The 27,712-nt window shown below is 42.9% G+C and overlaps 2 protein-coding genes and 3 non-coding genes across 7 annotated transcripts; 4 read left to right on the forward strand and 1 right to left on the reverse strand.

The window, feature by feature from the left end:
* The first annotated feature begins 1,480 nt into the window (after positions 1-1,480).
* Positions 1,481-7,032, forward strand: ppiab (peptidylprolyl isomerase Ab (cyclophilin A)). Its single transcript, XM_071351728.1, has 5 exons — positions 1,481-1,692; positions 4,197-4,227; positions 4,928-5,016; positions 5,511-5,683; positions 6,587-7,032. Exons 1-5 carry the CDS (start codon positions 1,624-1,626, stop codon positions 6,717-6,719), a joined length of 495 nt encoding a protein of 164 aa, XP_071207829.1. The 5' UTR covers positions 1,481-1,623; the 3' UTR covers positions 6,720-7,032.
* Positions 4,277-4,358, forward strand: LOC139544709 (small nucleolar RNA SNORD35). Its single transcript, XR_011668946.1, has one exon. It is a non-coding gene; the product is annotated as a small nucleolar RNA SNORD35 (small nucleolar RNA).
* On the forward strand, positions 5,175-5,257 carry LOC139544708 (small nucleolar RNA SNORD35). The gene has a single exon (XR_011668945.1). It is a non-coding gene; the product is annotated as a small nucleolar RNA SNORD35 (small nucleolar RNA).
* On the forward strand, positions 5,828-5,909 carry LOC139544710 (small nucleolar RNA SNORD35). The gene has a single exon (XR_011668947.1). It is a non-coding gene; the product is annotated as a small nucleolar RNA SNORD35 (small nucleolar RNA).
* Positions 7,033-10,802: 3,770 nt separating the features above from the next.
* LOC139544532 (RING finger protein 122-like) lies at positions 10,803-26,779 on the reverse strand. 3 transcript variants are annotated; one of them, XM_071351731.1, is made up of 7 exons: positions 26,274-26,779; positions 25,941-26,090; positions 24,419-24,608; positions 16,076-16,121; positions 15,614-15,655; positions 15,440-15,519; positions 10,803-12,223 (listed from the first exon to the last, which is right to left on the reverse strand). In XM_071351731.1, the coding sequence occupies exons 3-7, from the start codon at positions 24,526-24,528 to the stop codon at positions 12,109-12,111; spliced, it is 393 nt and encodes a 130-aa protein (XP_071207832.1). In that variant the 5' UTR covers positions 24,529-24,608; positions 25,941-26,090; positions 26,274-26,779; the 3' UTR covers positions 10,803-12,108. The 3 variants fall into 3 exon arrangements, with proteins under 3 accessions (XP_071207832.1, XP_071207830.1, XP_071207831.1); XM_071351729.1 differs by having other exon boundaries at positions 15,440-15,522; XM_071351730.1 differs by lacking the exon at positions 25,941-26,090 and having other exon boundaries at positions 15,440-15,522.
* Between the last annotated feature and the right edge of the window lie 933 nt (positions 26,780-27,712).

Below are 27,712 nucleotides of genomic sequence, written 5' to 3' on the forward strand. Positions count from 1 at the left end.
AATGGATCGAAGCATCCCCAGTGAACTCCTGTGAATTGATGGAGAGAGGACAGGTGGACAAATTATGCTCATATTTCCCATATGTCAAGAAGTGAATGTGTATTCTCCCTCCATTCCTTCCTCCCTCTCTCTTCCTCTCCAGTCCAGTAACACACATTTAAAACAGTCTATTTCCAAGGTTTAAACAGCCTTTATGCTTCCTTTCTCTGGGTCCTTAGCCTGAGGGGACTATCTGTCTGTTCCCACCCCTCTGAGGTTGTCATTGGTTTGTAGGCCTAACTGTTTAGAGCACCAGATGTTGGATGTGCAATGTTTAGTTTAAGAACATCTGTATCCAATTCATTTTTTTAAATAATCATGATAATATTGTTGTTATTAGAGTAATTAAAGTGTTGGTGAAGCTGTGCACATCTGTCCTATATGTGTTTAAACTAGCAGAGGTTATGAGTTAGGACATGTGTCAAATTCATAATGTCAGAAGACATATGGGTGCCTGTAATTCACACATTTTACGATCATAATGAGTAAGATTATATGGACGGGGGACCATATCCTAGATCAGCATTCTTACCCTGAGATGCTTTGTGAATGTGGGCCATGGTTACTATATGAGACATGAACAGCATATGCTATGTAAGAATTTGTAATGGTTTATTATTCTCTAGATGATGATGCTTAGAGGCTAATGTCAGTTAATAATACAATTAATGAAATGTTGAATTGTTCTATTTAACTGCACACCAGTTTTTCTAAAGATGATTTCCATATTTTCCATCCGTTTTCTAAGTAAAAAATGTCACTTCTGAATGATCAAGTTTCCCTAGTTTTCTATTTACTGTATTCGGTCCCCCTAGCTGGTGTAGCAGGGTAGGCTACAGGAAAGAACACCCTGATGTCATTCCATGTTCAGCAGAACTCAGGCTCGAGTCAGCAACCCGATACAATCGATTCATCCGCAACATTTCAGGCGTGGCCCCCAACGCATGCTGTAGCATCACGCAGGCACACACAGCCCTTTTCAAATCTGACAATCAGAAGATTATTCACAATGCAACACAAAAGCTCTGTATTTTATTACAATCTTTCGTGATGATGTCGCATACATTCCGTGAGCGCTTTGTCCAGCGGTGATCGAGAGAAACAGGCCATTCCCGACCCGTTGCACCATACAGATCCATTGATAACTCACGTTTATATTTGAGCCATAATGGCGATTTTATTCGGCGGGAGACGCCCTGGAATCCACGAAAGCCCCACCGCCAGAACACACCCACATTTCCCCTGGCAGCGCATTGGGCAGAATACGATATCGTCATATGTATGAACCACAATGGGCCAATCCAGATGTAAAACATTAGTCCGTCCCCTAAACCTTGCTGATCAAACCGGTGTGCATTGTTCTAATTTATTCACCCGCAAGACCTTTAATTGGTTAAAAGCGATGTCACTCAGCAGCCCCAGTCTTCTTATTGGTTCTCATTGCCTCCGGGGGCTTCCCTTGGTGCGCATATATATCTCGTGTAAAGGGCAGCATTTCCGTTCCGATTCAGCTGCGGCACCGTCCTGTATCTACTGTCTGCACTCGTGTAGTTTCACAAAAAAAATAAAAGTTTAATCCCAATCATGCCTAACCCCAGAGTTTACTTCGACATCACTATCGGCGATACCCCCGCCGGAAGGATTGAAATGGAGGTAAGGAGTAAAGCAAATCGGCTTTTTGGAGTCAATTAACTTTCTGCTCTACTTGAACCTTTAAAATAATTGCTAATTTCTCGTTCGGTTTATTCTAACTCGCTGCCAGGTAGGTGACTGCACCCGAGATGCTGTCAGACGGGGTCCACGTGCTGCTCTAACATGTTAGCTACTTTACGAACAATTAAACTTTAGGTTCATTGAAAGCTTAACTCTTCTCGTACCTAACGAACACTAACTAATCTCGCTTGATTTGCCCACATTTTAAACTGTCAATTGATTGTGGTTTGTATTTGCGGTTAGCGTTGACTGGCCTTTAACGCGGTATGTGTTGCATTTTCATACCGGTTCTCTTAACTAAATCGCATTTCTTTCTGAAGCAAAGTTTGAAGCACTTGCCGTGGTGTAAAATATATCCATCGCTTTCGTTAACTTAGTCATATGTTACTCCAGTCTTAGACATGTGAACGTAAATGTTGTAATTGCATTGATTCGATTAACGTAACTAGCTAGGTTATGTGCTGTAGCTAGCTAGTCGCCGCACATGCAATTTTAGCCGGTCGCCATTTTCAGCATCCCTCTTTCGTCGCGCCAGATGCCATTTTGAAAAAGGAGGGATGCGGGTTTGGAAGGGAACAAAACGTACCAAAAAGCACTCACCGCAGACCATGCTTTGATTATTTACAATCGTTAAAATTGGAATACATTTAGATTGATGCATCTGAATAACACTAATGCTGTCTACCAGCCATATTTGCTAATTGCCCAAGGAGTATGTGGCCTATGCGCCCTCAGTATATCCGCAGCACATCAGATAGCAATCATTATTCATTGTTGGGTAAGCTGTATTTTGCAAAATGCCAGACATGTTTAGTCATCTGGCCATGTGGTAAAATATCGCTGCTATTGTCATTGCGACTGTTCAATAATTGTGTTCCATTCAAACACAAGGCCCTGGTTCCCAAGGCCCCTGCATATCCCCAGTGCCTAGTGCCCATTAATTTCACAATGAGATCTCGTTCCGCTACAATTTATGACATTAAATCTCCAGATTTCGTGTACTGAAGTTGTAGGTGCAGTGTTGGCACCAGATTGCATGCTTGCACCGTTTGTTGCCCCTTCCAGGAGCAGGTGGACATGAAGGCACGCTTGTCCCCCCGCAAGGCCTCAGCGAAATCCGGGAGAATAAAATGCAATTCCTACTTCATCAAATTCAACATTACCTTCCAAACGGCAAAAGTGACTATAGTGGCGATTCTTGTAGCGTTGACTTTTGCTGCGTTTTGTACAATTTGGTCTCCCAACCTTTGTCATCCTGTGGGAGGGAGCACGTGTCCGTGTAGCGACTCCATTGTTTGACGCAGAGGCCATGCTGACGCCAGCAACAGGCCTTGGTCTGTTGGTGCTTGCCAAACTAAACAAGTTAGCCGGCAAGCCCGGTAGATCTCGGTATCATTTGGCCATGGGACACAACTGCCCTTAGATAAGCCTCTATGGTGCTTGGCCACTTGGTCCTACAGCATTGGTCAGCTCCAGAGGTGGAGTGGGTTGGCCTTCATTATCACAGTCAATGGTCTATGATAGATTCTTTAAAACAAACATTTGCGCTTTGTTCCTAATGTAAGGTTGGATAAGGTTAGCAGTGGGGTTAGGTTGTATAAATCAAGCCTTGGAAATAGGTGGTTTAGCCATTGACTTTGTGGCTGTGTTAACTGGTGACTTCCCTTGTCTGCAATGAACTTGTTCCTGAGTGGAAAAGTACTAGCTCCAGATGTGGGTGTGTCTGGGGCTAGAAGGGGGGGAAGTGGGGAGGAGAGCTGCTGTGTAGACTGGCGCATGGTATTCCATGCAGAGTCCCTCCCAGCACTGTAGCTGCCCATTGGTGGGAAAGGCATGTTGTGAAGGGGCTTGTATGTTGCGGTTATCACTTCAGATGTTGACACTTGTCAGGAATATAATATAGATGTGTCTAGGGGCCAGTTACACTGTCTTCCGTCCCTCCTAATGCTTTAAAAATGTGTAAACTGTTCCTAGATTAGTGCCTTAAGGAAAAGTATAATTTAAACTTTTACCATGAGTGGTTAGCTGATAGTGTAATGTGAGCAGTTGTATTGCATACGGCAATATGAGATGGTGCACACTGCTCATGTGGTGGATTTCTGACATCATTGCCTGAAGATGTGGTGGCCAGTTGCTAGTCTGTTGCCCCGGACTGTCACATGATAGGTTGGATATTAACAGCTTCTGTAGCTTCACCTCGGCTTAACACCAGTCTTGATCTCACATGGGAGTTCTGGTGAATCTTAACGGAGTGAGTCTAGAACACAACACCTTGAACCAAAGGTCTAGCCCATGTCTGCCTTGGTTCCTCTATTAATGCTTTAAGTCTTTCCCTTCCAACCCTGCCTTACCCTCATGTTGTTCATAGTGTCAAAGGCTCTTTCTGCATGCTGTTTGCTCTTCATGGATTGTATGCTAATGAAAAGCCATATCTTTTCTTGCAGCTTTTTGCAGATGTTGTCCCCAAGACTGCAGGTAAGATGGCTTCAATGATTGAAATTTCCTTAATAATTCACACATCCTCTGCAAATGATGTTTCTCACGATGGTCTTCCAAGCCTTGTGGTTGTGACGACACTGCCTAATGGCAACAACTGATGCAGTCATCTTCCCAACGCTCCTCAGCCCCTTCCAAAGGTGCCTCTGTCATGCCCCCCAGATATACAATGAACTGCTGATGCATGTAAATTGGAAAGGGCAGGTCTGCTTCCGATAAGTTAGCAGTAGCATTGTGTGGCCCGCTGTGCTGTGAATGGGTTTACTAGGCAGAGTGGGGCCCCAGCCTATTGTTAGTCCTCGTGGCCTGGTTGACAGCCTGTGAATTAGGCCCTGCAGACATGGCCTATTTGCTGCCTCTGCAACAGACTGAGGTTGTGATGCACATGTGGTTAGCTAGCGACCATATTCTAGTGATGTCAAACATATGGGCCAATCTGTTTGACTCAATGATTCTACTATTCAGTAATTAATGCAACTGCAATGCTTTATCACCCAAAAAAGTCTTGACTTGTACGTCATCTGTTTCAAAGATATAATTACGTGTACTCGAAACCAACCTTTCCAGTTTTTGATATTTCAATGATCAGAGAACCCCTGCATTTTGACTTGATGCAGCCTTTATGCCTTTAAGCTGCTATGCACAGTCACTGATCGTGACGTTGCCTGTTTTCCCCCAGAGAACTTCCGTGCCCTGTGCACTGGGGACAAGGGGTTTGGCTACAAGGGCTCCAGCTTCCATCGCATCATCCCCGGTTTCATGTGCCAGGTGAGCAGGGGGTATGACCTGAACCTAGATCAACGTGTGTTTTCTGAGATGCTTTCTGAATACAGGCACTGATCTGATCATAGCTGACAGCTGCAACCAGGCCCAAAGCTGGACTCCAACCCACCATATGTTTAATTGACTGATTTACACAGGTTCTCTGCAGCTGATGTTTATCTCACGATGGTCTTCCAAACCTTGTAGTTATGACGACATTGCCAAATGGCAACACTGATGCAGTTTAAACAAGTTTTTTTTGAAAACAGGACCCTTTCCAGTGGCATGATAAAAAAAAAAGGGAGTTATACAAATGAAATGGCCATGATCTACTGAATATGTCCTGATTGTCTAGCCTACATAATCTCGTTGTTAGGATATCCATTTTTTTTTTTTTTTTTTTTTTTGCATACTGGTTTTTAACTGCATTGTTGGAAGGGCTTGTAAGTAAGCGTGTTCAGGGCATGTGACAAAATGTTGCTTTCTTTGTCTACCTTCAGGGCGGCGACTTCACCAACCACAATGGAACTGGTGGCAAGTCCATCTACGGCAACAAGTTTGCTGACGAGAACTTCAACCTGAAGCACACAGGCATGGGCTGTCTGTCCATGGCCAACGCTGGCCCTAACACCAACGGGTCCCAGTTCTTTATCTGCACTGCTAACACTGACTGGTGAGGCATACATACACGCAGTAGACACTGACTGGTGAGGGGGCGCGCACACACGCAGTAGACTGACTGGTGAGGGGGCGCGCACACGCAGTAGACACTGACTGGTGAGCACACGCAGTAGAAATTTAATGCACATTACCATTCTGCAAGTGATGTTTCTCACGATGGTCTTCCAAGCCTTGTGGTTGTGACGACGCTGCCTTATGGCAACAACTGATGCAGTCCAACCATCCAACACTCCTCAGCCCCTTCAATGGTGCCTCTGATACATGCGTGCACTACTCGTGCTGTCTAAACAGGCAGACTGATCTGATTTTTCACTAATTGTTTATTGACGATCAGCTCTGAAAGGAATAGGTCAAAAGACCAATTGGTGGAAGGAAGTTGAGAATTGGGCGACCGGTGTAAACAGCCTTATGCTCTGACGTGACTGACGCAGCCACACTCGCAGCAAACTGGTGTCCTTCAGGGCAGGGCACCATTGGCCTGAATGTTTTCACCAAGCAATAGGGCTGTTATGGTCATTTTATAATGTGTTACTGGTGATTTATGGATGAAGACCATGAAGAACCTTTTAAATATGGACATTTAAATATTTTTTACCAATTTATTTATTTTAAGGATGTTCTAGTTTACCCATTAGCCCTGGTCCTGCTGTAGTTCCCACTTCTAGGGTAACATGCCAGGGAGAAGGGCAAGAGAATGTCTATTTTGAGTTGTTATACATTTACCTTTGCCAGACAATTGTTACCCCAAATTCCATATTTGTCAAAGCCCTATGGCTATAAACATTCTGTTTTGTTTGCCTTAAACCTCAGGAATCCTGTCTGCTAGTCAAGGAAGAACACTGCCATAACCCCTCAGCATTGGTACCCACTGACTCTTACCTCTTTCTGTCTGTAGGCTGAACGGCAAGCACGTTGTGTTTGGCAAGGTGGTCGAGGGCCTCAACATCATCGCTAGCATGGAGAAGAAGGGTTCCAGCAGCGGCAAGTGTTCCGCCAAGGTCGCCATCGCTGACTGCGGAGAGCTCTGAGCGTCCCTCCCTTTCACCCCTCCTTCACACCATCCCTTCACCCAGCTTTGAGCCTTTCCTCCCTTGTTCCCTCCATGCAGCTCTAAGCATCAACATCTCCTTACTTCCCCTTTATCTCTCCCCTACCCCAGAATCAAAAATATTCCCTAATATTGAGATTCGTTTTTTTACCATTCCTCTCCCTTAGGGAACAGTTTGTCCTGTGTCTGAACTTGTTTCATTTGTGGCTTGCCTTTATTTTGCATTTTGAATTGTCCCATGTGGACCACTTTTGTTTAACAAAATCAGAATAAAGTGGCAAAAGACTCCTTAACTGTGACTGCATAAGAGTGGATGTGTGAATTTGAAGTGTTTTGGTATATGGCACTACATACAAGTGGGCAGTATTTGTTGTGGTAGGTGGTTTCTTTCTGGTAATGTGAATTAAGTTATTCATGTTCTTTCCAACTATATAATTAATAGAAACCTGGGTATGGCTGTGGGTACGCAGACCCATGAGCTACTGCGGCCCCTCATGTTTCCGTCCCTGGCCCACATGATTAGTTGACCTGGATTAAGCCAATGTCACAAGTCATGCTCCACCAATACAGCACATTAGTTTCAGTTCACCAACTGCTTTGCTCTTTTACTCACCCTGGAGACTTAGTTGGACATGCACCTTTGTCTAGAGGACATTTACACAAACCTGTAAACTAAAATTGCTGAGGATGTTTGCTTTTATGCAATTCACACCTTTCACCACCGGAGGTGAGCCTAGTCTAACTATTTAGTGCTATGCTTTAAAGGTCCAATGCAGCTCTTCGCTACTCATTTCACAATTAAGTACGTTACTTTCAATGTAAATGGTCAAACAAAGGTTAGCAAAAGAGAATTTATCAAGTAGGGATTTCGTTAGTACGGTCAGTGGGGAGGGGAACAACCTGTTATTGGCATAGGTTTGGAATTGGTCAAAATTGCTTCCTGGTGAGACAAATGGACTAAGTTTAGTCTTTACAAATGGCTTATACACTAAATGAGCATTATTGCCATTTTTGGTGTGAAAATAAAACAAATCATGCTCTTGACTGGGCTGGAAATGTGAGTAGTTGGTATCTAGAACGGTAAGCAAATGGTTACCCTCACGAACACCCCTGCAGCTTTTCCACTTCACTGACAGCCTTGAGTAGATGACAATGTGAAGCTTGATTACAAGCCAACGCTAAAAGATTTCTCAGTTCCATTTTAATACTGTTAATTGGTTTAAAATCGCAGGCATTGCACTTCACATTGTTGTGCAGCCTGTCACTAGACACCCAGTGTCTTGACCCATATACCTGTTGTGACGGTGTTTATTTTATGGTTGGTTATGGCACCTACATAAGTGTCAAACCCCACATTAAACATTTTTTTACTTGCCAAGAAGTTCTTTTAAAAGCTTGTTTCTAAAATCCTTTTTAATGAATGCTTTAGTCTTGAATATAGTTTAAATAAATAGAACATACACTGACGCTGTCAAAGCGTTATGACCATTTTGTGCGACTACTTGGACTAAGAAATTACTGTTGACATGCCAATATTCATGTAAGCCAGGTAGGTCAGTCACATATGTCCATATGTCCCAGTCATCAGCAAGAGCGTATTGGGGTAGGTGTAGGTGCGTGACTGACAATGTGTGCATAATTACAATGGTAATTTAATACATTTCATATAACAATGTGGACTTCTTCCACATGTTACATCCTTATCCTAAAATTGATTCAATAGTTCTCTTTCCTCAATCTACACACAATACCCCATAATGACAAAGCAAAAACAGCTTTTTAGAAATTGTTGGTAACTGAAATCACATTATCATAAGTTTTCAGACTCATTACTCAGTACTATGTTGAAGCACGTTTGGCAGCGATTACAGCATCGACTATTCTTGCGTATTGTGCTACAAGCTTGGCACACCTGTATTTGGGGAGTTTCTCCCATTCTTCTCTGCAGATCCTCAAGCTCTGTCAGGTTGGATGGGCGCGTTGCTGCACAGCTATCTTCAGGTCTCCAGAGATGTTTGATCACGTTCAAGTCCGGGCTCTGGCTGGGCCACTCAAGGACATTGAGACTTGTCCCCGAAGCCACTCGTGTTGATTTGGCTGTGTGCTTAGGGTCATTGTCCTGTTGGAATGTGAACCTTCACCTCAGTCTGAGGTCAACAGCGCTCTGGAGCAGGTTTTCATCGAGGATCTCTCTGTACTTTGCCCATTCATCTTTGGCTCGATCCTGACTAGTCTCACAGTCCCTTCTGCTGAAAATATCCCCACAGCCACCACAATGCTTCACCGTAGGGATGGTGCCAGGTTTACTCCAGAGGTGGTGCGTGGAATTCAGGCCAAAGAGTTATATCTTGGTTTCATCAGACCAGAGAATCTTGTTTAGGTGTCTTTTGGCAAACTCCAAGCGGGCTTTCATGTGACTTTTACTGAGGAGTGGCTTCCTTCTGGCCACTCTACCATAAAGGCCTGATTGGTGGAGTGCTGCAGAGATGGTTGTCATTCTGGAAGGTTCTCCCATCTCCACAGAGGAACTCTAGAGCTCTCTCAGTGACCATCAGGTGGTTCCAAACATTTTCCATTTAAGAATGAGGGAGGCCACTTATTGGGGACCTTCAATGCTGCACACATTTTTTGCTACCCTTCCCCAGATCTGTGCCTCAACACAATCCTCTCGGAGCTCTACGGACAATTCCTTCAACCTCATGGCTTGGTTTTCGCTCTGACATGCACTGTCAACTGTGGGACCTTATATAGACAGGTGTGTGCCTTTCCAAATCATGTCCAATCAATTGAATTTACCACGGGTGGACTCCAATGAAGTTGTAGACACATCTCAAGGATGATCAATGGAAACAAGATGCATCTGAGCTCAATTTCGACTCTCATAGCAAAGGGGCTGAATACTTTAAGGTTTTTTAGTTTGTTTTAAATAAATTTGTCCCCAAAATAAATGTTTTCACTTTGTCATTATGGGTTATTGTGTATAGATTGCTGAGGAAACACATTTATTTAATACATTTTAGAACAAGGCTGTAATGTACAAAATGTGGAAAAAGTCAAGGGGTCTGAATACTTTCTGAAGGCACTATATGTAGGTGACATAAACAGCCATAGAATAACTACCGTGGTAGGTTATGTTGGTTTTTACATGCTTATGTAGGTCTCATAACCAGCCATAAAATAATGCAATGTATATCATAATGGGTCTAAATATGTGTCATGACAGTGTTATGATTATATTATAACTGGTTATGACAGCTGTTATGACATGTTAAGACTGTCATAACGTGTTATGATGCTGTGTGTCATGTCAAGTGTTACCTAAGTCGTTATATTCTGTCATTGTTATGTGAGATGTGAAGCTCCTGTAGTCTATAGCTCACTATTGATCAACTTCATCTATTTTATTTGTTGTAGTTGTTTCAGAGGATCATATTACTGGGCCTATTGACTTATAGCTCGAGTTTTGTTTGTCCCTTAACCCTCGGGAATTAGGTCATCGCTTGATGACCATGGTAGAAAGAACCAAACTGTCCATATTGAGCCATCTATTTTAAATCAAGGGTTGGGATTAGGAGTGAGATTAAGAGTAAAGGTTAGGCCAAATAGTTAAAATCATTACGTTTGAAAAGTTCTCTGCTTCTGTCGTCTTCAGCATGGTCAGAAAGTGATGTAGCCTACCTCAAGACTTGGGCTGTGTCTGAAATGGCATTCTATTTCTACTGCACCATGGGAATAGGGTGCCATCTTGGGAAACAGTCATATTCATTGATTTCTGGTGCGTAGTGTTCTGACCTAAAAACCCAGGAATGACATGACTCATACAGGCCACCGTCTGTGCATCAATGGGACTATCCTCTAGTGACACTTCTGGTAGCTACAGGAAGGTACGACTCACTCTCTGGTCATGGTAGAGAGGACGGAAGTAAAGAGCTTTCTAATCACAAATATGATTTTAACCCCTAACAGATTTGCTTGTAAATTCTGACGATATTGTTGATTTTGTTCGATTTGCGATTGTCAATTCAAGAAAAGAGACTTGTTTGTTCACACACCACAAACACGGTTGGACATGGATCAAAACAGGACACATTGTATTTTCTCATTTTTACAAAAGCAGATATTGTACACATGGGGAATGTTTACTTTGCCGTTGGGCAGTGCCTTTGCTTCAGTACACGTTACCACACAGAAAGGAATGGCTCCAAATCTCCCTTCACTTTAAATATAATTAACTGGAAAGGCTTGTTAGGCAAGGGAATACTAGTCAGGATAAAAAATGTAGTTGTTGGTCCCTCCTACAGTTCAAAACAGGAGTGTATGTCACACCCACTTAATATAAGCAGGATGCAAACCTGACACACACAGACCTGACAGACAGACAGACATGTGACATAGTCAGGAAAGAATGTGTCACAATAATGATACCTGTATGTCATCATCCCCAGGGTGTAACATACTGGACATTGCAGATAGATATGCCATGAATAGAGCTGAAACGATTCTTCACTCCAGATTTCAGAAAGGCATGTCTGTTCTACATCATATATTTCTATCTGGGCGTTCAACAATACAGCCCTTGAGTTCTCAAGTTCTCTTTTCACAGGTAGCCCCTCTTCCAGACAGTGACTGAGGGTTGAGAGCGGAGTTTTAGTCCCAGATTTTGTGGCTTTGTGAATCCTTTCTTCATGAAGAAGTCTGTTGAAAAGTGGGCATGCTGGTGGAGTGCGTACTGTAGAGGCTCGGGCAGTCAGTCATGTAGAATCAGTAATTTAATGATAAGGCGTAGCATGACATACTACAGTACCCATAATGGTAATAATTTGGTGGGTGCTTATATTTGTCCTATATCATTAGTTTTTTTGCATATCCCAACTCTCCCTGAGACACCCTCAGAGAGTGGGGTCACAGCCAGGGTCTGGCGTTATCAACAGCAACCCTGGAGCAATTAGGGTTAAGTGTCTTTTTCAAGGGCACGTCGACAGACTTACACCTTGTCAGCTCGGGGATTCAAACAAGCAACCTGGCCCAAAGCTCTAACTGATAGGCTACCTGCCACACGTGTGTCCCATCTCCTTATCAATACATGAGTGTGTGAAGTCTGAAGCTATGTTTCCCTATAGTAATGGTGTCATGTGGTTTCGTCACTGGTCCCTAATAACAGATTGTCAGGTCATTTTGCTTCAGCAATGTATGGTCCGTTCCGGGACCTCTAAACCAGTCTGTTCCGGTCGTACCACCATAGCAACATCCTACACTAGTCCGTTCCAGCTGTATCGTCATAGCAACGGGCTACACCAGTCCTTTCCAGCTGCATCGTCATAGCAACTTGCTACACCACTCATTTCCAGCTGCATCGTCATAGCAACCCACTACACCAGTTCATCCAGCAGTGTGCCCAGGCTGTGGCGTTGTTCAGGTGGCCCAGCGATGTGCTTGTTACACATGGGACACACACAGCGCACCTCCAGCCACTTCACCAGGCATCTGCAGGGGCAAGCAACAAGTCAGTACAACACATACATACAGTACCTGTCAAAAGTTTGGACACACCTACTCATTCAAGGGTTTTTCTTTATTTTTTACTATTTTCTACATTGTAGAATAATAGTGAAGACATCAAAACTAATTAAATTACACATATGGAGTCATGTAGTAAGCAAAAAAAGTGTTAAACAAATATATATACAGTGGGGAGAACAAGTATTTGATACACTGCCGATTTTGCAGGTTTTCCTACTTACAAAGCATGTAGAGGTCTGTAATTTTTATCATAGGTACACTTCAACTGTGAGAGACGGAATCTAAAACAAAAATCCAGAAAATCACATTGTATGATTTTTAAATAATTAATTTGCATTTTATTGCATGACATAAGTATTTGATCACCTACCAACCAGTAAGAATTCCGGCTCTCACAGACCTGTTAGTTTTTCTTTAAGAAGCCCTCCTGTTCTCCACTCATTACCTGTATTAACTGCACCTGTTTGAACTCGTTACCTGTATAAAAGACACCTGTCCACACACAATCAAACAGATTCCAACCTCTCCACAATGGCCAAGACCAGAGAGCTGTGTAAGGACATCAGGGATAAAATTGTAGACCTGCACAAGGCTGGGATGGGCTACAGGACAATAGGCAAGCAGCTTGGTGAGAAGGAAACAACTGTTGGCGCAATTATTAGAAAATGGAAGAAGTTCAAGATGACGGTCAATCACCCTCGGTCTGGGGCTCCATGCAAGATTTCACCTCGTGGGGCATCAATGATCATGAGGAAGGTGAGGGATCAGCCCAGAACTACACGGCAGGACCTGGTCAATGACCTGAAGAGAGCTGGGACCACAGTCTCAAAGAAAACCATTAGTAACACACTACGCCGTCATGGATTAAAATCCTGCAGCGCACGCAAGGTCCCCCTGCTTAAGCCAGTGCATGTCCAGGCCTGTCTGAAGTTTGCCAATGACCATCTGGATGATCCAGAGGAGGAATGGGAGAAGGTCATGTGGTCTGATGAGACAAAAATAGAGCTTTTTGGTCTAACTCCACTCGCCGTGTTTGGAGGAAGAAGAAGTATGAGTACAACCCCAAGAACACCATCCCAACCGTGAAGCATGGAGGTGGAAACATCATTCTTTGGGGATGCTTTTCTGCAAAGGGGACAGGACGACTGCACCGTATTGAGGGGAGGATGGATGGGGCCATGTATCGCGAGATCTTGGCCAACAACCTCCTTCCCTCAGTAAGAGCATTGAAGATGGGTCGTGGCTGGGTCTTCCAGCATGACAACGACACGAAGCACACAGCCATGGCAACTAAGGAGTGGCTCCGTAAGAAGCATCTCAAGGTCCTGGAGTGGCCTAGCCAGTCTCCAGACCTGAACCCAATAGAAAATCTTTGGAGGGAGCTGAAACTCCGTATTGCCCAGCGACAGCCCCGAAACCTGAAGGATCTGGAGAAGATCTGTAGGGAGGAGTGGGCCAAAATCCCTGCTGCAGTGTGTGCAAACCTAGTCAAGAACTACAGGAAACGTATGATCTCTGTAATTGCAAACAAAGGTTTCTGTACCAAATATTAAGTTCTGCTTTTCTGATGTATCAAATACTTATGTCATGCAATAAAATGCAAATTAATTACTTAAAAATCATACAATGTGATTTTCTGGATTTTTGTTTTAGATTCCGTCTCTCATAGTTGAAGTGTACCTATGATAAAAATTACAGACCTCTACATGCTTTGTAAGTAGGAAAACCTGCAAAATCGGCAGTGTATCAAATACTTGTTCTCCCCACTGTATATATTATTCAAAGTAGCCACCCTTTGCCTTGATGACAGCTTTGCACACTTGGCATTCTCTCAACCAGCTTCATGAGGTAGTCACCTGGAACGCATTTCAATTAACGGGTTTGCCTTGTTAAAAGTTAATTTGTGGAATTTCTTTCCTTCTTAATGTGTTTGAGCCAATCATTTGTGTTGTAACAAGGTAAGGGGGTATACAGAAGATAGCCCTATTCGGTAAAAGACCAAGTCCATATTATGTCAAGATCAGTTCAAATAAGCAAAGAGAAACAACAGTCCATCATTACTTTAAGACATGAAGTTCAGTCAATACGGAACATTTCAACAAATGTGCAAGTTTCTTAAAGTGCAGTCTTAAAAACCATCAAGAGCAATGATGAAACTGGCTCTCATGAGGACCGCCACAGGAAAGGAAGACCCAGAGTTACCTCTGCTGCAGGATAAGTTAATTAGAGTTACCAGTCTCAGAAATTACAGCCCAGATAAATGGACATTTGACCGGTGGAAATCTTTCCTCTGGTCTGATGAGTCCAAATTTTAGATTTTTGGTTCCAATCGCTGTGTCTTTGTGAAACGTAGAGTAGGTAATCTCTGCATGTGTGTTTCCCACAGTGAAGCATGGAGGAGGAGGTGTGATGGTGTGGGGGTGATTTGCTGGTGACACTGTCTGTGATTTATTTAGAATTCAAAGCATACTTAACCAGCATGGCTACCACAGCATCATGCAGCGATACGCCATCCCATCTGGTTTGGGACTATCATTTGTTTTTCAACAGGACAATGACCCAACACACCTCCAGGCTGTGTAAGGGCTATTTGACCAAGAAGGAGAGTGATGGAGTGATGCATCAGATGACCTGGCCTCTACAATCACCCGACCTCAACCCAATTGAGATGTTTTGGGATGAGTTGGACCGCAGAGTGAAGGAAAAGCAGCCAAAAAAGTGCTCAGCATATGTGGGAACTCCTTCAAGACTATTGGAAAAGCATTCCAGGTGAAGATGGTTGAGAGCATGCCAAGAGTGTGCAAAGCTGTCATCAAGGCAAAAGGTGGCTATTTTGAAGAATCTAAAATATATTTTGATTTGTTTAATACCTTTTTGGTTACTACATGATTCCATATGTGTTATTTCATAGTTTTGATGTCTTCACTATTATTCTACAATGTAGAAAATAGTGAAAATAAAGAAAAACCCTTGAATGATTAGGTACTGGTACTGTGTATGTACGCATGCAAACACACACACACACACACACACACACACACACACACACACACACACACACACACACACACACACACAGCACCTCTAGCAATTTCACCAGGCACCTGTAGGGCAAACAACACCCCAGTAACACACACACATCATTTATATCTGCTTAGTGTGTGGTGAGGTGACACTTGCCTCCGGTGAAAGGCATGTTGGCATGGCAACACTCCTAGCTCATCTTTCACTCTGAAGTCCTCCAAGCACACAGCACATGTCTGCTGTGATTGAGAGAAGGGGAGAGAGAAAAATAAACCAGGGGATGAGAGAGAGCGAGACAGAGAGAGAGACTAAACAGGTGACAGAACTAACCCCGTGTAGATTGAGTTTCTTTGTATCCCCTTTGAACACCACCTGTGAAAAAGCATAATTGATTAGAGCTAGAATTGCGAGACAAACATAAAATGAAACACATTTTTAGTTTAAAAGATGAAGGGATGTTTGATGACAAATATAATTTGGATGTTTCTGCACTCATCACTAGGGGGCTTGAGACACTATGAGAATTGAGATGGCATTCCAGGCTGTCTTCATTGCAGTCACAATAGATTTCTCTAATGCATTCCTGAGATGTTAAACACTTCTCCAGGCGCTTCTGAAAATCTGCACAGCACGACTGCACTAAAGGTGATTTGGAATGGACCCTGAGTTTGTATGCAAAGATGTGATGATGTAACTGTGTTATACATGCAATGTGCTGAAGATGACTGACTTACAGAAGACACTGTGCAGTAATGTGACATCCTATCGCTGTGTTGGTGTTATATGGCTTACCGCTTTATATCCAAACCTCTCTCGTTGGGCCTGGTGCCTCAGTTTACTGTGAGGGAGGAGAGAGCAGAAAGAGAGGAGAGACTGTTAGTACAACTGAGTGAGAAGATGGACAGAAGCACAGACAGACACACACATCAGCCATCTGACTCAACCTGTTTGAGTGACATCCGCTGACACTGGCAGCTTCCAACCTTCCAACCTGGAGATAGTTATGATATTTGTCATCTCAGTTTTGGGATTGACCAAGTGTAACGGATGTGAAATGGCTAGCTAGTTAGCGGTGGTGCGCGCTAATAGCCTTTCAAACGGTTACGTCACTCGCTTTGAGACCTTGAAGTAGTGGTTCCCCTTGCTCTGCAAGGGCCGCAGCTTTTGTGGAGCGATGGGTAATGATGCTTCGTGGGTGACTGTTGTTGATGTGTGCAGAGGGTCCCTGGTTCGCGCCCGGGTCGGGGCGAGGGGACGGACGTAAAGTTAAACTGTTACACAAGTTCAATATTTTTTCATTAATTCTGTGTACAAATGACCATATACGGTATTACGTGTTTATCCAAAAGATAAATCTTAGTAAAGAGGCACACGCTCACTGTGCCCACTCAGTTTCAATGGGCCGCCTTTCCTCCACATTGTGGAGCAGAGAGGGTCATACCCTGGACACAGTGCTGTGTTGTTCACAGGTAGCCTAGTGGTTGGAGTGTTGGACTAGTAACCGAAAGGTTGCAAGATCGAATCCCTGGGCTGACAAGGTAAAAAATCTGTCGTTCTGCTCCTGAACAAGGCAGTTAGCCCACTGTTCCTAGGCCGTCATTGAAAATAAGAATTTGTTGTTAATGGACTTGCCTAGTAAAATATTTTAAAAATAAGTCGCAAGAGCTCTTCAGACACCAGAGCAGTCTCCAGCTACCACTGTCACATATCCTCTTTGTCACAAGAGAAACACAACACACCATACTTTTAGTTCCAGCCTGAGGCTGCTGCCTGAAGCCTTAAATAGACTCAGGGTCAAACCATGCTGATAAGCATTTGCAACTGATTGTTTGAGCTGGGAAGTACTATTAAGGACAGAGGAAACCTAGGGAGGGGTGAGGGGGTCAGAAGGGGATCTCCCATGCCAACAATAGCCTGGACCCAATTCTGAGGACCTTTTTAGAGAACCCTTAGTCACAGTAATAACAGTCTCTCTCACACACACATCTATAGATGTATTCTCATAACTCAGGTCCCATCACTTACAGTGCCTTCAGAACGTATTCAAACCCCATTACCGTTTCTACATTTTGTTACAGCCTGAATTTTAAATTGTTTAAATTGAGATTTTTGGTCACTGGCCTTGTGCTTTAGGTTACTGTCCTGCTGAAAGGTGAATTCATCTCCCAGTCTCTGGTGAAAAGCAGACTGAACCAGGTTTTCCTCTAGGATTTTGCCTGTGCTTAGCTCCATTCCATTAATTTTTTTATCCTGAAAAACTTTCCAGTCCTTAATACTTACAAGCATACCCATAACATGATGCAGCCACCACCACACTCTTAGACAAAAGGGTTCCAAAAGACAGAATGATAGAACGATAAATAGAGAGCGAGAAAGACTGAACAAAAATATAAACGCAACATGTAAAGTGTTGGTACCATGTTTCATGAGCTGAAATAAATGATCACAGACATTTTCCATATGCACAAAAAGTGTATTTCTCTCAAATGTTGTGCACAAATTTGTTTACATACCTGTTAGTGAGCATTTATCTTTTGCCAAGATAATCCATTCACCTGACAGGTGTGGCACATCAAGAAGCTGTTTAAACAGTTGCACCTTGTGCTGGGGGGGGGGCATTCAAAATTGGGCAATTTTGTCACACAACACAAAACCACAAATGTCTCAAGTTTTGAGAAAGTGTGAAGGTGGCATACTGACTGCAGGAATCTCCACCAGAGCTTTTACCAGAGAACTGAATGTTAATTTATCAACCATAAGCCACCTCCAACGTCGTTTTAGAGAATTTGGCAGTACATCCAACCGGCTTCCCAACCGCAGACCACGTGTAACCACGCCAGCCCAGGACCTCCAAATCCGGCTTCTTCACCTGCGGGATCCTCAGACCAGAAACCAGGACAGCTGATGAAACCGTGGGTTTGCAGAACTGAAGAATTTCTGTACAAACTGTCAGAAACCGTCTCAGGGAAGCTCATCTGTGTGCTCGTCGTCCTCACCAGGGTCTTGACCTGAGTAACCGAATTCAGTGGGCAAATAATCACCTTCGATGGCCACTGGCACGCTGGAGAAGTGTGCTCTTCACGGATGAATCCCGGTTTCAAAAGTACGTGCCAGATGGCAGACAGTGTGTATGGCATTGTGTGGGCGAGCAGTTTGCTGATGTCAATGTTGTGAACAGAGTGGCCCATGGTGGAGGTGGGGTTATGCTATGAGCAGGCATAAGCAATGGATAACAAACACGATTGCATTTTACCAATGGCAATTTGAATGCACAGAAAGACCGTGATGAAATCCTGAAACCCATTGTCGTGCCATTCATCCACCCGCCATCACCTCATGTACGCATGATAATGCACGGCCCCATGTCGCAAGGATCTGTACACTATTCCTAGAAACTGAAAATGTCCCAGTTCTTCCATGGCCTGCGTACTCACCAAACATGTCACCATTTGAGCATGTTTGGGATGCTCTGGAACGATGTGTACGACAGCGTGTTCCAGTTCCCGCCAATATCCAGCAACATCGCACAGCCATTGAAGAGGAGTGGGACAACATTTCACAGGCCACAATCAACAGATTGATCAACTCTATGCGAAGGAGATGTGTCACGCTGAAGGAGGCAAATGGTGGTCACACCAGATACTGACTGGTTTTCTGATCCACGCACCTACCTTTTTTTAAAGGTATCTGTGACCAACAGATGCATATCTGTATTCCCAGTCATGTGAAATCCATAGATTAGGGCCTATTGAATTTATTTCAATTTACTGATTTCCTTATATGAACTGTAACTCAGTAAAATAAAACATTTTTAACTTGTTCTTGCGTAGATTCCGCAACGCAGTTAGCTTTTAACAGCTAGGAAACACGACTAACCAAACAGTGCTAGGTGGCTGTACTACAGAAACACAGGTCGTCATCGTGGGAAAGACACATTGTTAAAAACGTTTTGTAAACAACTGGTTGCAGTAAAGAGCCAACCTGGATACTAAGGAGATCCTGAGGGAAATTGACGAGTACCAACAGCTTTACGCTATGGAGGAACAACATACTCCATCATGGAAAGAGCAAGCTACCTCAAAAGAACTCTAACCCGACAAAAAAAGAAAGACTGATTCATCTACAGACACGGACGACTTACTTACAGTTGAACTAGAGGCCGGTGCTCTGGATGGAATCCATGCAACACTGTAAAAGTTGTGTGAGGAGGTAGCAGGGCTGAGGGGGGGTTTGGAGTTTAGCCAGAGTGAAATTCTCACGCTCCAAGGAGAGAACAAGGCATTCACAGCCAAGGTAAAAATCCAAGATTCTAACATGGATTGTCTACTCAGGGAAAACAGGGTGATGAGGGAGTCGCTACTAGACATAGTTGTAGCATGCGTGAAAATCTAATATTTTCTGGGATTCCTGAGGACGCATCCAAAAATCTAGAGGGCGCGATCAGAGAGTTCATGCAATCTGCCTTGAAACTTCCTCTAGAGACTGTAAACAAGGTGGCTTTCCACCGAGTACACAGACTTGGAGCTCGGAGCGACCTGTTACCAGGTATTGTTCATCCTGATCAGACAGGTTTTTTACGTGGATGATACATTGGAGATTACTAGAACTACGAGAAATAATAGAGCATGAAACATTTAAGCCAGGCCTGGTATTTATAGCGGATTTTGAAAAGGAATTTGATAAAGTAAGACTGGATTTTATTTATAAATGCCAGGATTTTTTCAATTTCGGTGATTGTCTTATAAAATGGGTAAAAGTAATGTATAGCAAACCCATGAGTAAAATAGTTAATAACGGCTACTTCTCAGAGTTTTGAATTGTCAAGAGGAGTTAAATAAGGGTGTCCGCTGTCACCATATCTATTCATTATGGCCATCGAAATGCTAGCTATTAAAATCAGATCTAATAACAACATTAGAGGATTAGAAATCCAAGGCTTAAAAACAAAGGTGTGCATGTATGCTGATGACTCAACTTTTATATTAAGTCCGCAAGCTAGATCCCTGCAATGTCTCATTGAAGATCTAGATAACTTTAATGGACTCTCTGGACTAAAACCTAATTATGATAAGTGTACAATAAATACGTATTGGATCTTTAAAAAATACAACTTTTACATTACCCTGCAGTTTACCTATAAAATGGGCTGATGGTGAAGTAGACATACTTGGTATTCATATCACAAAATATATAAATAAGCTCTCCACAATGGATTTCAATACAAAACTTGTAAAAATAGACAAGATCCTGCAACCATGGAGGTAAATACCTGTCTATTTATGGACAAATTGCCCTGATTAACTCCTTAGTCATATCTCAGTTTACTCACTTACTTATGGCGCTGCCTACTCCTGATGATTTGTTTGTCAAATCATATGACTAAAAAATATTTTGCTTTCTGGGACGCTAAACCAGACAAAATAAAGCATGCCTATCTATATAATCAATAGGGTGGGTTGAGATGATTAAATATAAAAGCACTAAACCTCTCTCTAAAAGCGTCACTTATTCAAAAGTTTTACTTGAACCCTAAATGGTTCTCAAGTAGATTACTAAGAAAAGCTCATCCATTGTTTAAAAATTGCCTTTTTGCATTTGTGCAGATTGCCATGTCTCATTTTCGATTAACTGAAAATGATACTTTTTTCAAAGTATCTCTTCTTCAAACAAGCATTGCAGAGCTGGCTACAATTTCAATTTCATCCCCCTGAAAAGATAGGACAAATATTACAACAAATATTATGGCTGAACTCAAATGTGCTGGTTGATAAAATACCTGTATTTATGGGAAAGATGTTTGAAATGGGTTTTTTGTTCTTAAATTATATTGTAAATTGGAATGGTAGAGTTATGTCTTTCATGGAGTTATCAGAATTGTATGGGAAGGTCTGCTCAATCCAAGAGTACAACCAATTGATTACAGCATTGCCCCAAAAATGGAGGAGTCAGGTGGCAGCGGGAGGAGGAAGGTCTGCCCAATATAGGCTGTCTGCCCAATATAAAGGATCGAAACTGGTGGAGGAATAAAATAGCATAAATAGGAAAGTTTATCAGTTTCATTTGAGGACCAGGATGTTGACAACTGTGCCAAACACATTGAAAAATAGTTGGGAAGAGATTTTTGATGTACCGATTCCATGGTCCATCAACTCTATGAGTTGATATATAAAAATGACGCAAGATTCAAAACTTCGTGCTTTTCAGCTAAAATTATTATATAGAATTCTTGCCACCAACAAAATGTTGAATATTTGGGGCATAAAATCATCAAAGCTCTGCAGATTTTGTTGTGAGGATACAGAATCAATAGAACATTTATTTTGGTATTGCCTTCAGGTAGCCTGTTTCTGGTCTCAGGTTCAGGATTGGCAAAAAATGCATAACATTGATCCAAAATTTACCCTAGAAATAGTACTGTTAGGAGATCTGGAGAGACCGGGTCAGTCAATTACTAATATACTAATACTCGTAGTAAAAGTATTTATCTTCAACTCACAATCTGTGGATTCTATTCGATTAGATAGATTGAAATCGTACATTAAACATCACAGCATAGTTGAAAGATATATGTTGCGTAGAAATCCGAAGAGGGTGGCCAGCAGAGACAGGTGGGATGGGCTAAGGGAAGCTGATGGTTGGGATGTGGAATTGGAGACAAGTGGGAGTGGAGTTGCTGGGCGGGATGTAGAATGACGGTCAAAGATAAATGTAAAAACATTTTTTCCAAAATAAAACATAATAAAAAGTTTGTTTGAATAACACTGAGGGGCAGTTTTTTTTAAAGCTAATGCCAGTTTGCCTGAGGCCATGCAGGTGTTTGTACACATGCATATATATACACTGCTCAAAAAAATAAAGGGAACACTTAAACAACACAATGTAACTCCAAGTCAATCACACTTCTGTGAAATCAAACTGTCCACTTAGGAAGCAACACTGATTGACAATAAATTTCACATGCTGTTGTGCAAATGGAATAGACAAAAGGTGGAAATTATAGGCAATTAGCAAGACACCCCCAATAAAGGAGTGGTTCTGCAGGTGGTGACCACAGACCACTTCTCAGTTCCTATGCTTCCTGGCTGATGTTTTGGTCACTTTTGAATGCTGGCGGTGCTTTCACTCTAGTGGTAGCATGAGACGGAGTCTACAACCCACACAAGTGGCTCAGGTAGTGCAGCTCATCCAGGATGGCACATCAATGCGAGCTGTGGCAAGAAGGTTTGCTGTGTCTGTCAGCGTAGTGTCCAGAGCATGGAGGCGCTACCAGGAGACAGGCCAGTACATCAGGAGACGTGGAGGAGGCCGTAGGAGGGCAACAACCCAGCAGCAGGACCGCTACCTCCGCCTTTGTGCAAGGAGGAGCAGGTGGAGCACTGCCAGAGCCCTGCAAAATGACCTCCAGCAGACCACAAATGTGCATGTGTCTGCTCAAACGGTCAGAAACAGACTCCATGAGGGTGGTTTGAGGGCCCGACGTCCACAGGTGGGGGTTGTGCTTACAGCCCAACACCGTGCAGGACGTTTGGCATTTGCCAGAGAACACCAAGATTGGCAAATTCGCCACTGGCGCCCTGTGCTCTTCACAGATGAAAGCAGGTTCACACTGAGCACGTGACAGACGTGACAGAGTCTGGAGACGCCGTGGAGAACGTTCTGCTGCCTGCAACATCCTCCAGCATGACCGATTTGGCGGTGGGTCAGTCATGGTGTGGGGTGGCATTTCTTTGGGGGCCGCACCCTCCATGTGCTCGCCAGAGGTAGCCTGACTGCCATTAGGTACCGAGATGAGATCCTCAGAGCCCTTGTGAGACCATATGCTGGTGCGGTTGGCCCTGGGTTCCTCCTAATGCAAGACAATGCTAGACCTCATGTGGCTGGAGTGTGTCAACAGTTCCTGCAAGAGGAAGGCATTGATGCTATGAACTTGCCCGCCCGTTCCCCAGACCTGAATCCAATTGAGCACATCTGGGACATCATGTCTCGCTCCATCCACCAACGCCACGTTGCACCACAGACTGTCCAGGAGTTGGCGGATGCTTTAGTCCAGGTCTGGGAGGAGATCCCTCAGGAAACCATCCGCCACCTCATCAGGAGCATGCCCAGGCGTTGTAGGGAGGTCATACAGGCACGTGGAGGCCACACACAATACTGAGCCTCATTTTGACTTGTTTTAAGGACATTACATCAAAGTTGGATCAGCCTGTAGTGTGGTTTTCCACTTTAATTTTGAGTGTGACTCCAAATCCAGACCTCCATGGGTTGATAAATTTGATTTCCATTGATAATTTTTGTGTGATTTTGTTGTCAGCACATTCAACTATGTAAAGAAAAAAGTATTTAATAAGAATATTTCATTCATTCAGATCTAGGATGTGTTATTTTAGTGTTCCCTTTATTTTTTTGAGCAGTGTATTTTGAAATTAAACTAGGCAAGTCAGTTAAGAACAAATTCTTATTTTACAATGGAGGCCTAGGAACAGTGGGTCAACTGCCTTGTTCAGGGGCAGAAGGACAGATTTTTACCTGGTCAGCTCGGGGATTTGATCTAACAAACTTTCGGATACTGGCCCAATGCTCTAACCACTAGGCTACCTGCCGCATATACACACACTCCCATTCAAATACACACAGACACACACATGTAATAGTGCCAGACATGCCCTCAAACATATACAGTTGGTCTTGCTGTTATGATTTTTGTTGTCCTTAATGTCCTTTGTTTTTTTGCATTGTTGTTTTCCTTTGTCTTTTTCTTTTGTCTCTTTAGTTAAATTTCTTGGTTGTTGGTGCATTGGGGGGGTTCTTGGGGGTGGGGAATGGAATTAATTGTATTTTGTATTATTATTAACTGTGGGGGATCTTGGAGGGTTCGGGTCCCCGTTTTTGGCCTTGTGGGAGATCTGTCAACGTGCCCTTGAGCAGGGCATTGACCCTGGCTGCTTCTGTGTGTCACTCTGAATGGGAGTCTGTTGGATGACTGGTGTGGTGTAGTTGTTGAGCGGCTTCACTGCAAGTATATTGTATGTTTTGGATATTCAATAAAAAAAATATAAAATAATAATAAATAAATACAAATTGTTGCGTTTATATTTGTGTTCAGTGTAGATAGCTAGATAGGAGGGATATGTTTACCTGATGAAGTAACAGCAGAAGATGAGGCTCAGGACGAAGACGAAGACTCCGGTCCCGAAGATGACCATATAAATGTTGAGAGGAAGGTTCTGGAATGCCACAGTAGACATGACCCCTGACCTCTAGCCTCCGACCTGCTGTGACCTCTGATCCTTCACCTCTGACGGTTAACCAGACACACACATACACCCTGGAGGGAGACACATTATTTATTATTTATGTTCATCACAAATAAAGAAAAGCACATACAGTAACCATAACACAGACACACAGACAGAAACAGTATGTAACCCAGGCTGTCTCTGTTGGTGGGTGAGGGTTCAGGTAACAAGCCCTGGTAAAAGCAGGAAGTGATGCAGTCTGGCTGTTGTGCAGCTGCCAGGATGTAGACTCTGAAGGTATAAGGATGCCCCACTGATGAAAGGTCAGTTAGTATCTAATGGAAGGTTAGTAAGGATTGGTGGAGGAATGATGATCATAGATCTCTGACTGTTGTCTATCTATGGGCTTACTGATGCCCTAGTCCTCATTAAGACTGGACAGCACGAATGCCTCTAGCGGTATTATCAGGCAAGTACAACAACCTACACACACACACTGACCTAGGCAAGCCATTGGCTACAGACACTGTTTACATGCCTAAGCTCTATTAGTCAAGAGGCACATGGTCAGTTCATTGGCTAAGAGAACAGAGATCACAGGGGTGCACTCAGCCTCCAACCCAAATAAGGAAGGGGTTCACTATTAATGTCAATGTTATGCATTACCTCTCAGGCAGAGCATAAAATCCCCTTGGGTTTTCACACACACACACACACACACACACACACACACACACACACACACACACACACACACACACACACACACACACACACACACACACACACACACACACACACACACACACACACACAGCAGGTTTGTGGTGTGTGTGCCTGCACACTCTAATGGGCAGATGTTGGTGTGAGTCACTGTTGGAAGAGAAACTGGATATGAGACTGTGATTTCGAAACACTTCATCCAGTTTCTTTGCTAAGAGTATCTGAAGATAAATGTATAGGTGTAATGTAAAGGAGATAATCATTCTGAAAAAAGTTTACTCGTCGTAAACTTGCCATAAACACACTTGGATATCAAGAACTGTCTGCGCACAAAAGTTAAGTTGTGCACACTGCACATTCACAGTGACGTCAAGTCACCAAGGGACAATGCCATGATAACATCATGATGATCTTAGCCTATAATGTATTTCTCAACGGAGGATATGTATCGTCGACGTTCCAATGTATTAGAAAATATGATATACTGTATACTGAATCCAAGTAATCCTAGTGTTATCCGCTAAAATTTCGCATTATCATACAGTTTCTCATTTAAAAAATTCAAATGGTGTCAGCTCATAAATCTTCTTCTTACATGGCCATCAAAACAATGCAATATCACACAGGGATTAAGTCAATCTTTTGAAAAACAAGAAACGTTCAGAGAAATAAATGTGTCCTTATGCTTAAATGCTTACCGTTATAAATGAGAAAGCCCATCAATAGCGCAGACTTTCCCTCGATGGTAGAACATTTTCTATTCTTCATCAACAACACTGGATCGTCGTGTCTGGACTATTCTCTCTCTGTCTCTCTCTCTCTCTGGCCCTCTTTTACAATGTCCCACCCTAAACAGACAAACGATAAAATAAAATAAATCTTCCCACTGGGCAACAACTGGATGACTCAACGTTGTTTCCACGTCATTTCAAGATTTGCAAAACGCCAACAACGTAAGGGAATTTATTTTCTCCCGTTGATTTCACGTTCAACTCAAGCAAATGTAAATCGAAACTAGATGTTGAACTTACGTCTGTGCCCAGTGGCTTGCAATCAGATATTAAACATCTGTGCTGGGTTGCATCTGTAGACAATTTGGCTTGAGGGTTCTACATCTGTCGTTATTATCCTAAGGACACAAGTCCTGCCTTGGTATCGTCATACACATAATTACCGTTACAGCTACAATTGCTGCTAATGTTGATGAATGCGAGGATTGGAAACAATTCCTTTTTCTTGCCTCCTCTCTCCACCCCCGTCCTTTCACAGTGAGAGAGACGCGGGGAGGCGCGTACACTTCTGAGACAGATCTTGAAGTTCAAACAGTGCGTTATTTTCAGTGCTGCTAAACTGATGATATGCATTATGATGCATATATTGAACATAGTACACAACGTTGTACGAGATCTTCAGTTTCTTGACAATCTCGCATGGAATAGCCTTCATTTCTCAGAACAAGAATAGACTGACAAGTTTCATTAGAAAGTTATTTGTTTCTGGCCATTTTGAGCCTGTAATCGAACCCACAAATGCTGATGCTTCAGATACTCAACTAGTCTAAAGAAGGCCAGTTTTATTGCTTCTTTAATCAGTACAACAGTTTTCAGCTGTGCTAACATAATTGGAAAAGGGTTTTCTAATGATCAATTAGCCTTTTAAAATGATCAACTTGGATTAGCTAACACAACGTGTCATTGGAAAACAGGGGTGATGGTTGCTGATAACGGGCCTCTGTACACCTATGTAGATACTCCATTAAAATCAGCTGTTTCCAGCTACAATAGTAATTTACAACATTAACTACACTGTATTTCTGATACATTTTATGTTATTTTAATGGACAAAAAATTATATTTTCTTTCAAAAACAAGGACATTTCTAAGTGACCCCAAACTTTTGAACAGTAGTGTACCTATAAAACAGATACCATTTTATACTGTACAACAACATTTTACACCAGGTGAAAAAGTTTTCACTAGTGGACAATGTTTCATCATCTCACACAGTGGCTGTACTATGTACCAATCTCTGTACAAATCTCATGAACCATCTAAGAACTTGAACCACAATGAAGACCAAACACTGCTGTCAAGTCCAAACTATGTAAATGAGCAGGAAATGACCCATGGCCTTGTACTGCTGTCTGCTACATGTCAGAAAGAGGAACCCAAATACCAGCAACAACAACTTAAACTGTCATCAGGATGTTTGTAATATGCCAGTTTGGTTCCTGCATGGCTGAATGTTTTAGCCCTGTGGTTCCAAGACTGTTCAGTGCTGTTGAGCTAACATATAAAGTCAAACAGACGTATGTGTCTAGAATCTAGTCTAAAGCCGTGGCCCTGACCTCCAGTCCAAGCAGTATGACACCTGTCTCAACATATATCATATTCTTTAATCAAGATTTCAGTTGAATCAGGTGTGTTATTTAAGGCTTGGCGCCTGTTTTTTTCTACATGAAGAGCAAAAA

This window comes from Salvelinus alpinus, chromosome 18 (assembly GCF_045679555.1).
Source record: "Salvelinus alpinus chromosome 18, SLU_Salpinus.1, whole genome shotgun sequence".
Classification (NCBI taxonomy): Eukaryota; Metazoa; Chordata; class Actinopteri; order Salmoniformes; family Salmonidae; genus Salvelinus; species Salvelinus alpinus.

What these genes read in the sequence shown, in the direction of transcription:
- ppiab (XM_071351728.1), top strand. Translation starts at nt 1,624, where the DNA reads ATGCCTAACCCCAGAGTTTACTTCGACATCACTATCGGCGATACCCCC. An exon ending in CCGGAAGGATTGAAATGGAG is followed by an intron (nt 1,693 to 4,196) that starts GTAAGGAGTAAA and finishes CTTTTCTTGCAG; the next exon opens with CTTTTTGCAGATGTTGTCCC. An exon ending in TCCCCGGTTTCATGTGCCAG is followed by an intron (nt 5,017 to 5,510) that starts GTGAGCAGGGGG and finishes GTCTACCTTCAG; the next exon opens with GGCGGCGACTTCACCAACCA.
- LOC139544532 (XM_071351730.1), bottom strand. Translation starts at nt 24,528, where the DNA reads ATGTCTACTGTGGCATTCCAGAACCTTCCTCTCAACATTTATATGGTC. An exon ending in AGAGGTTTGGATATAAAGCG is followed by an intron (nt 15,656 to 16,075) that starts GTAAGCCATATA and finishes GCTTTTTCACAG; the next exon opens with GTGGTGTTCAAAGGGGATAC. An exon ending in AGAAACTCAATCTACACGGG is followed by an intron (nt 15,523 to 15,613) that starts GTTAGTTCTGTC and finishes TCTCAATCACAG; the next exon opens with CAGACATGTGCTGTGTGCTT.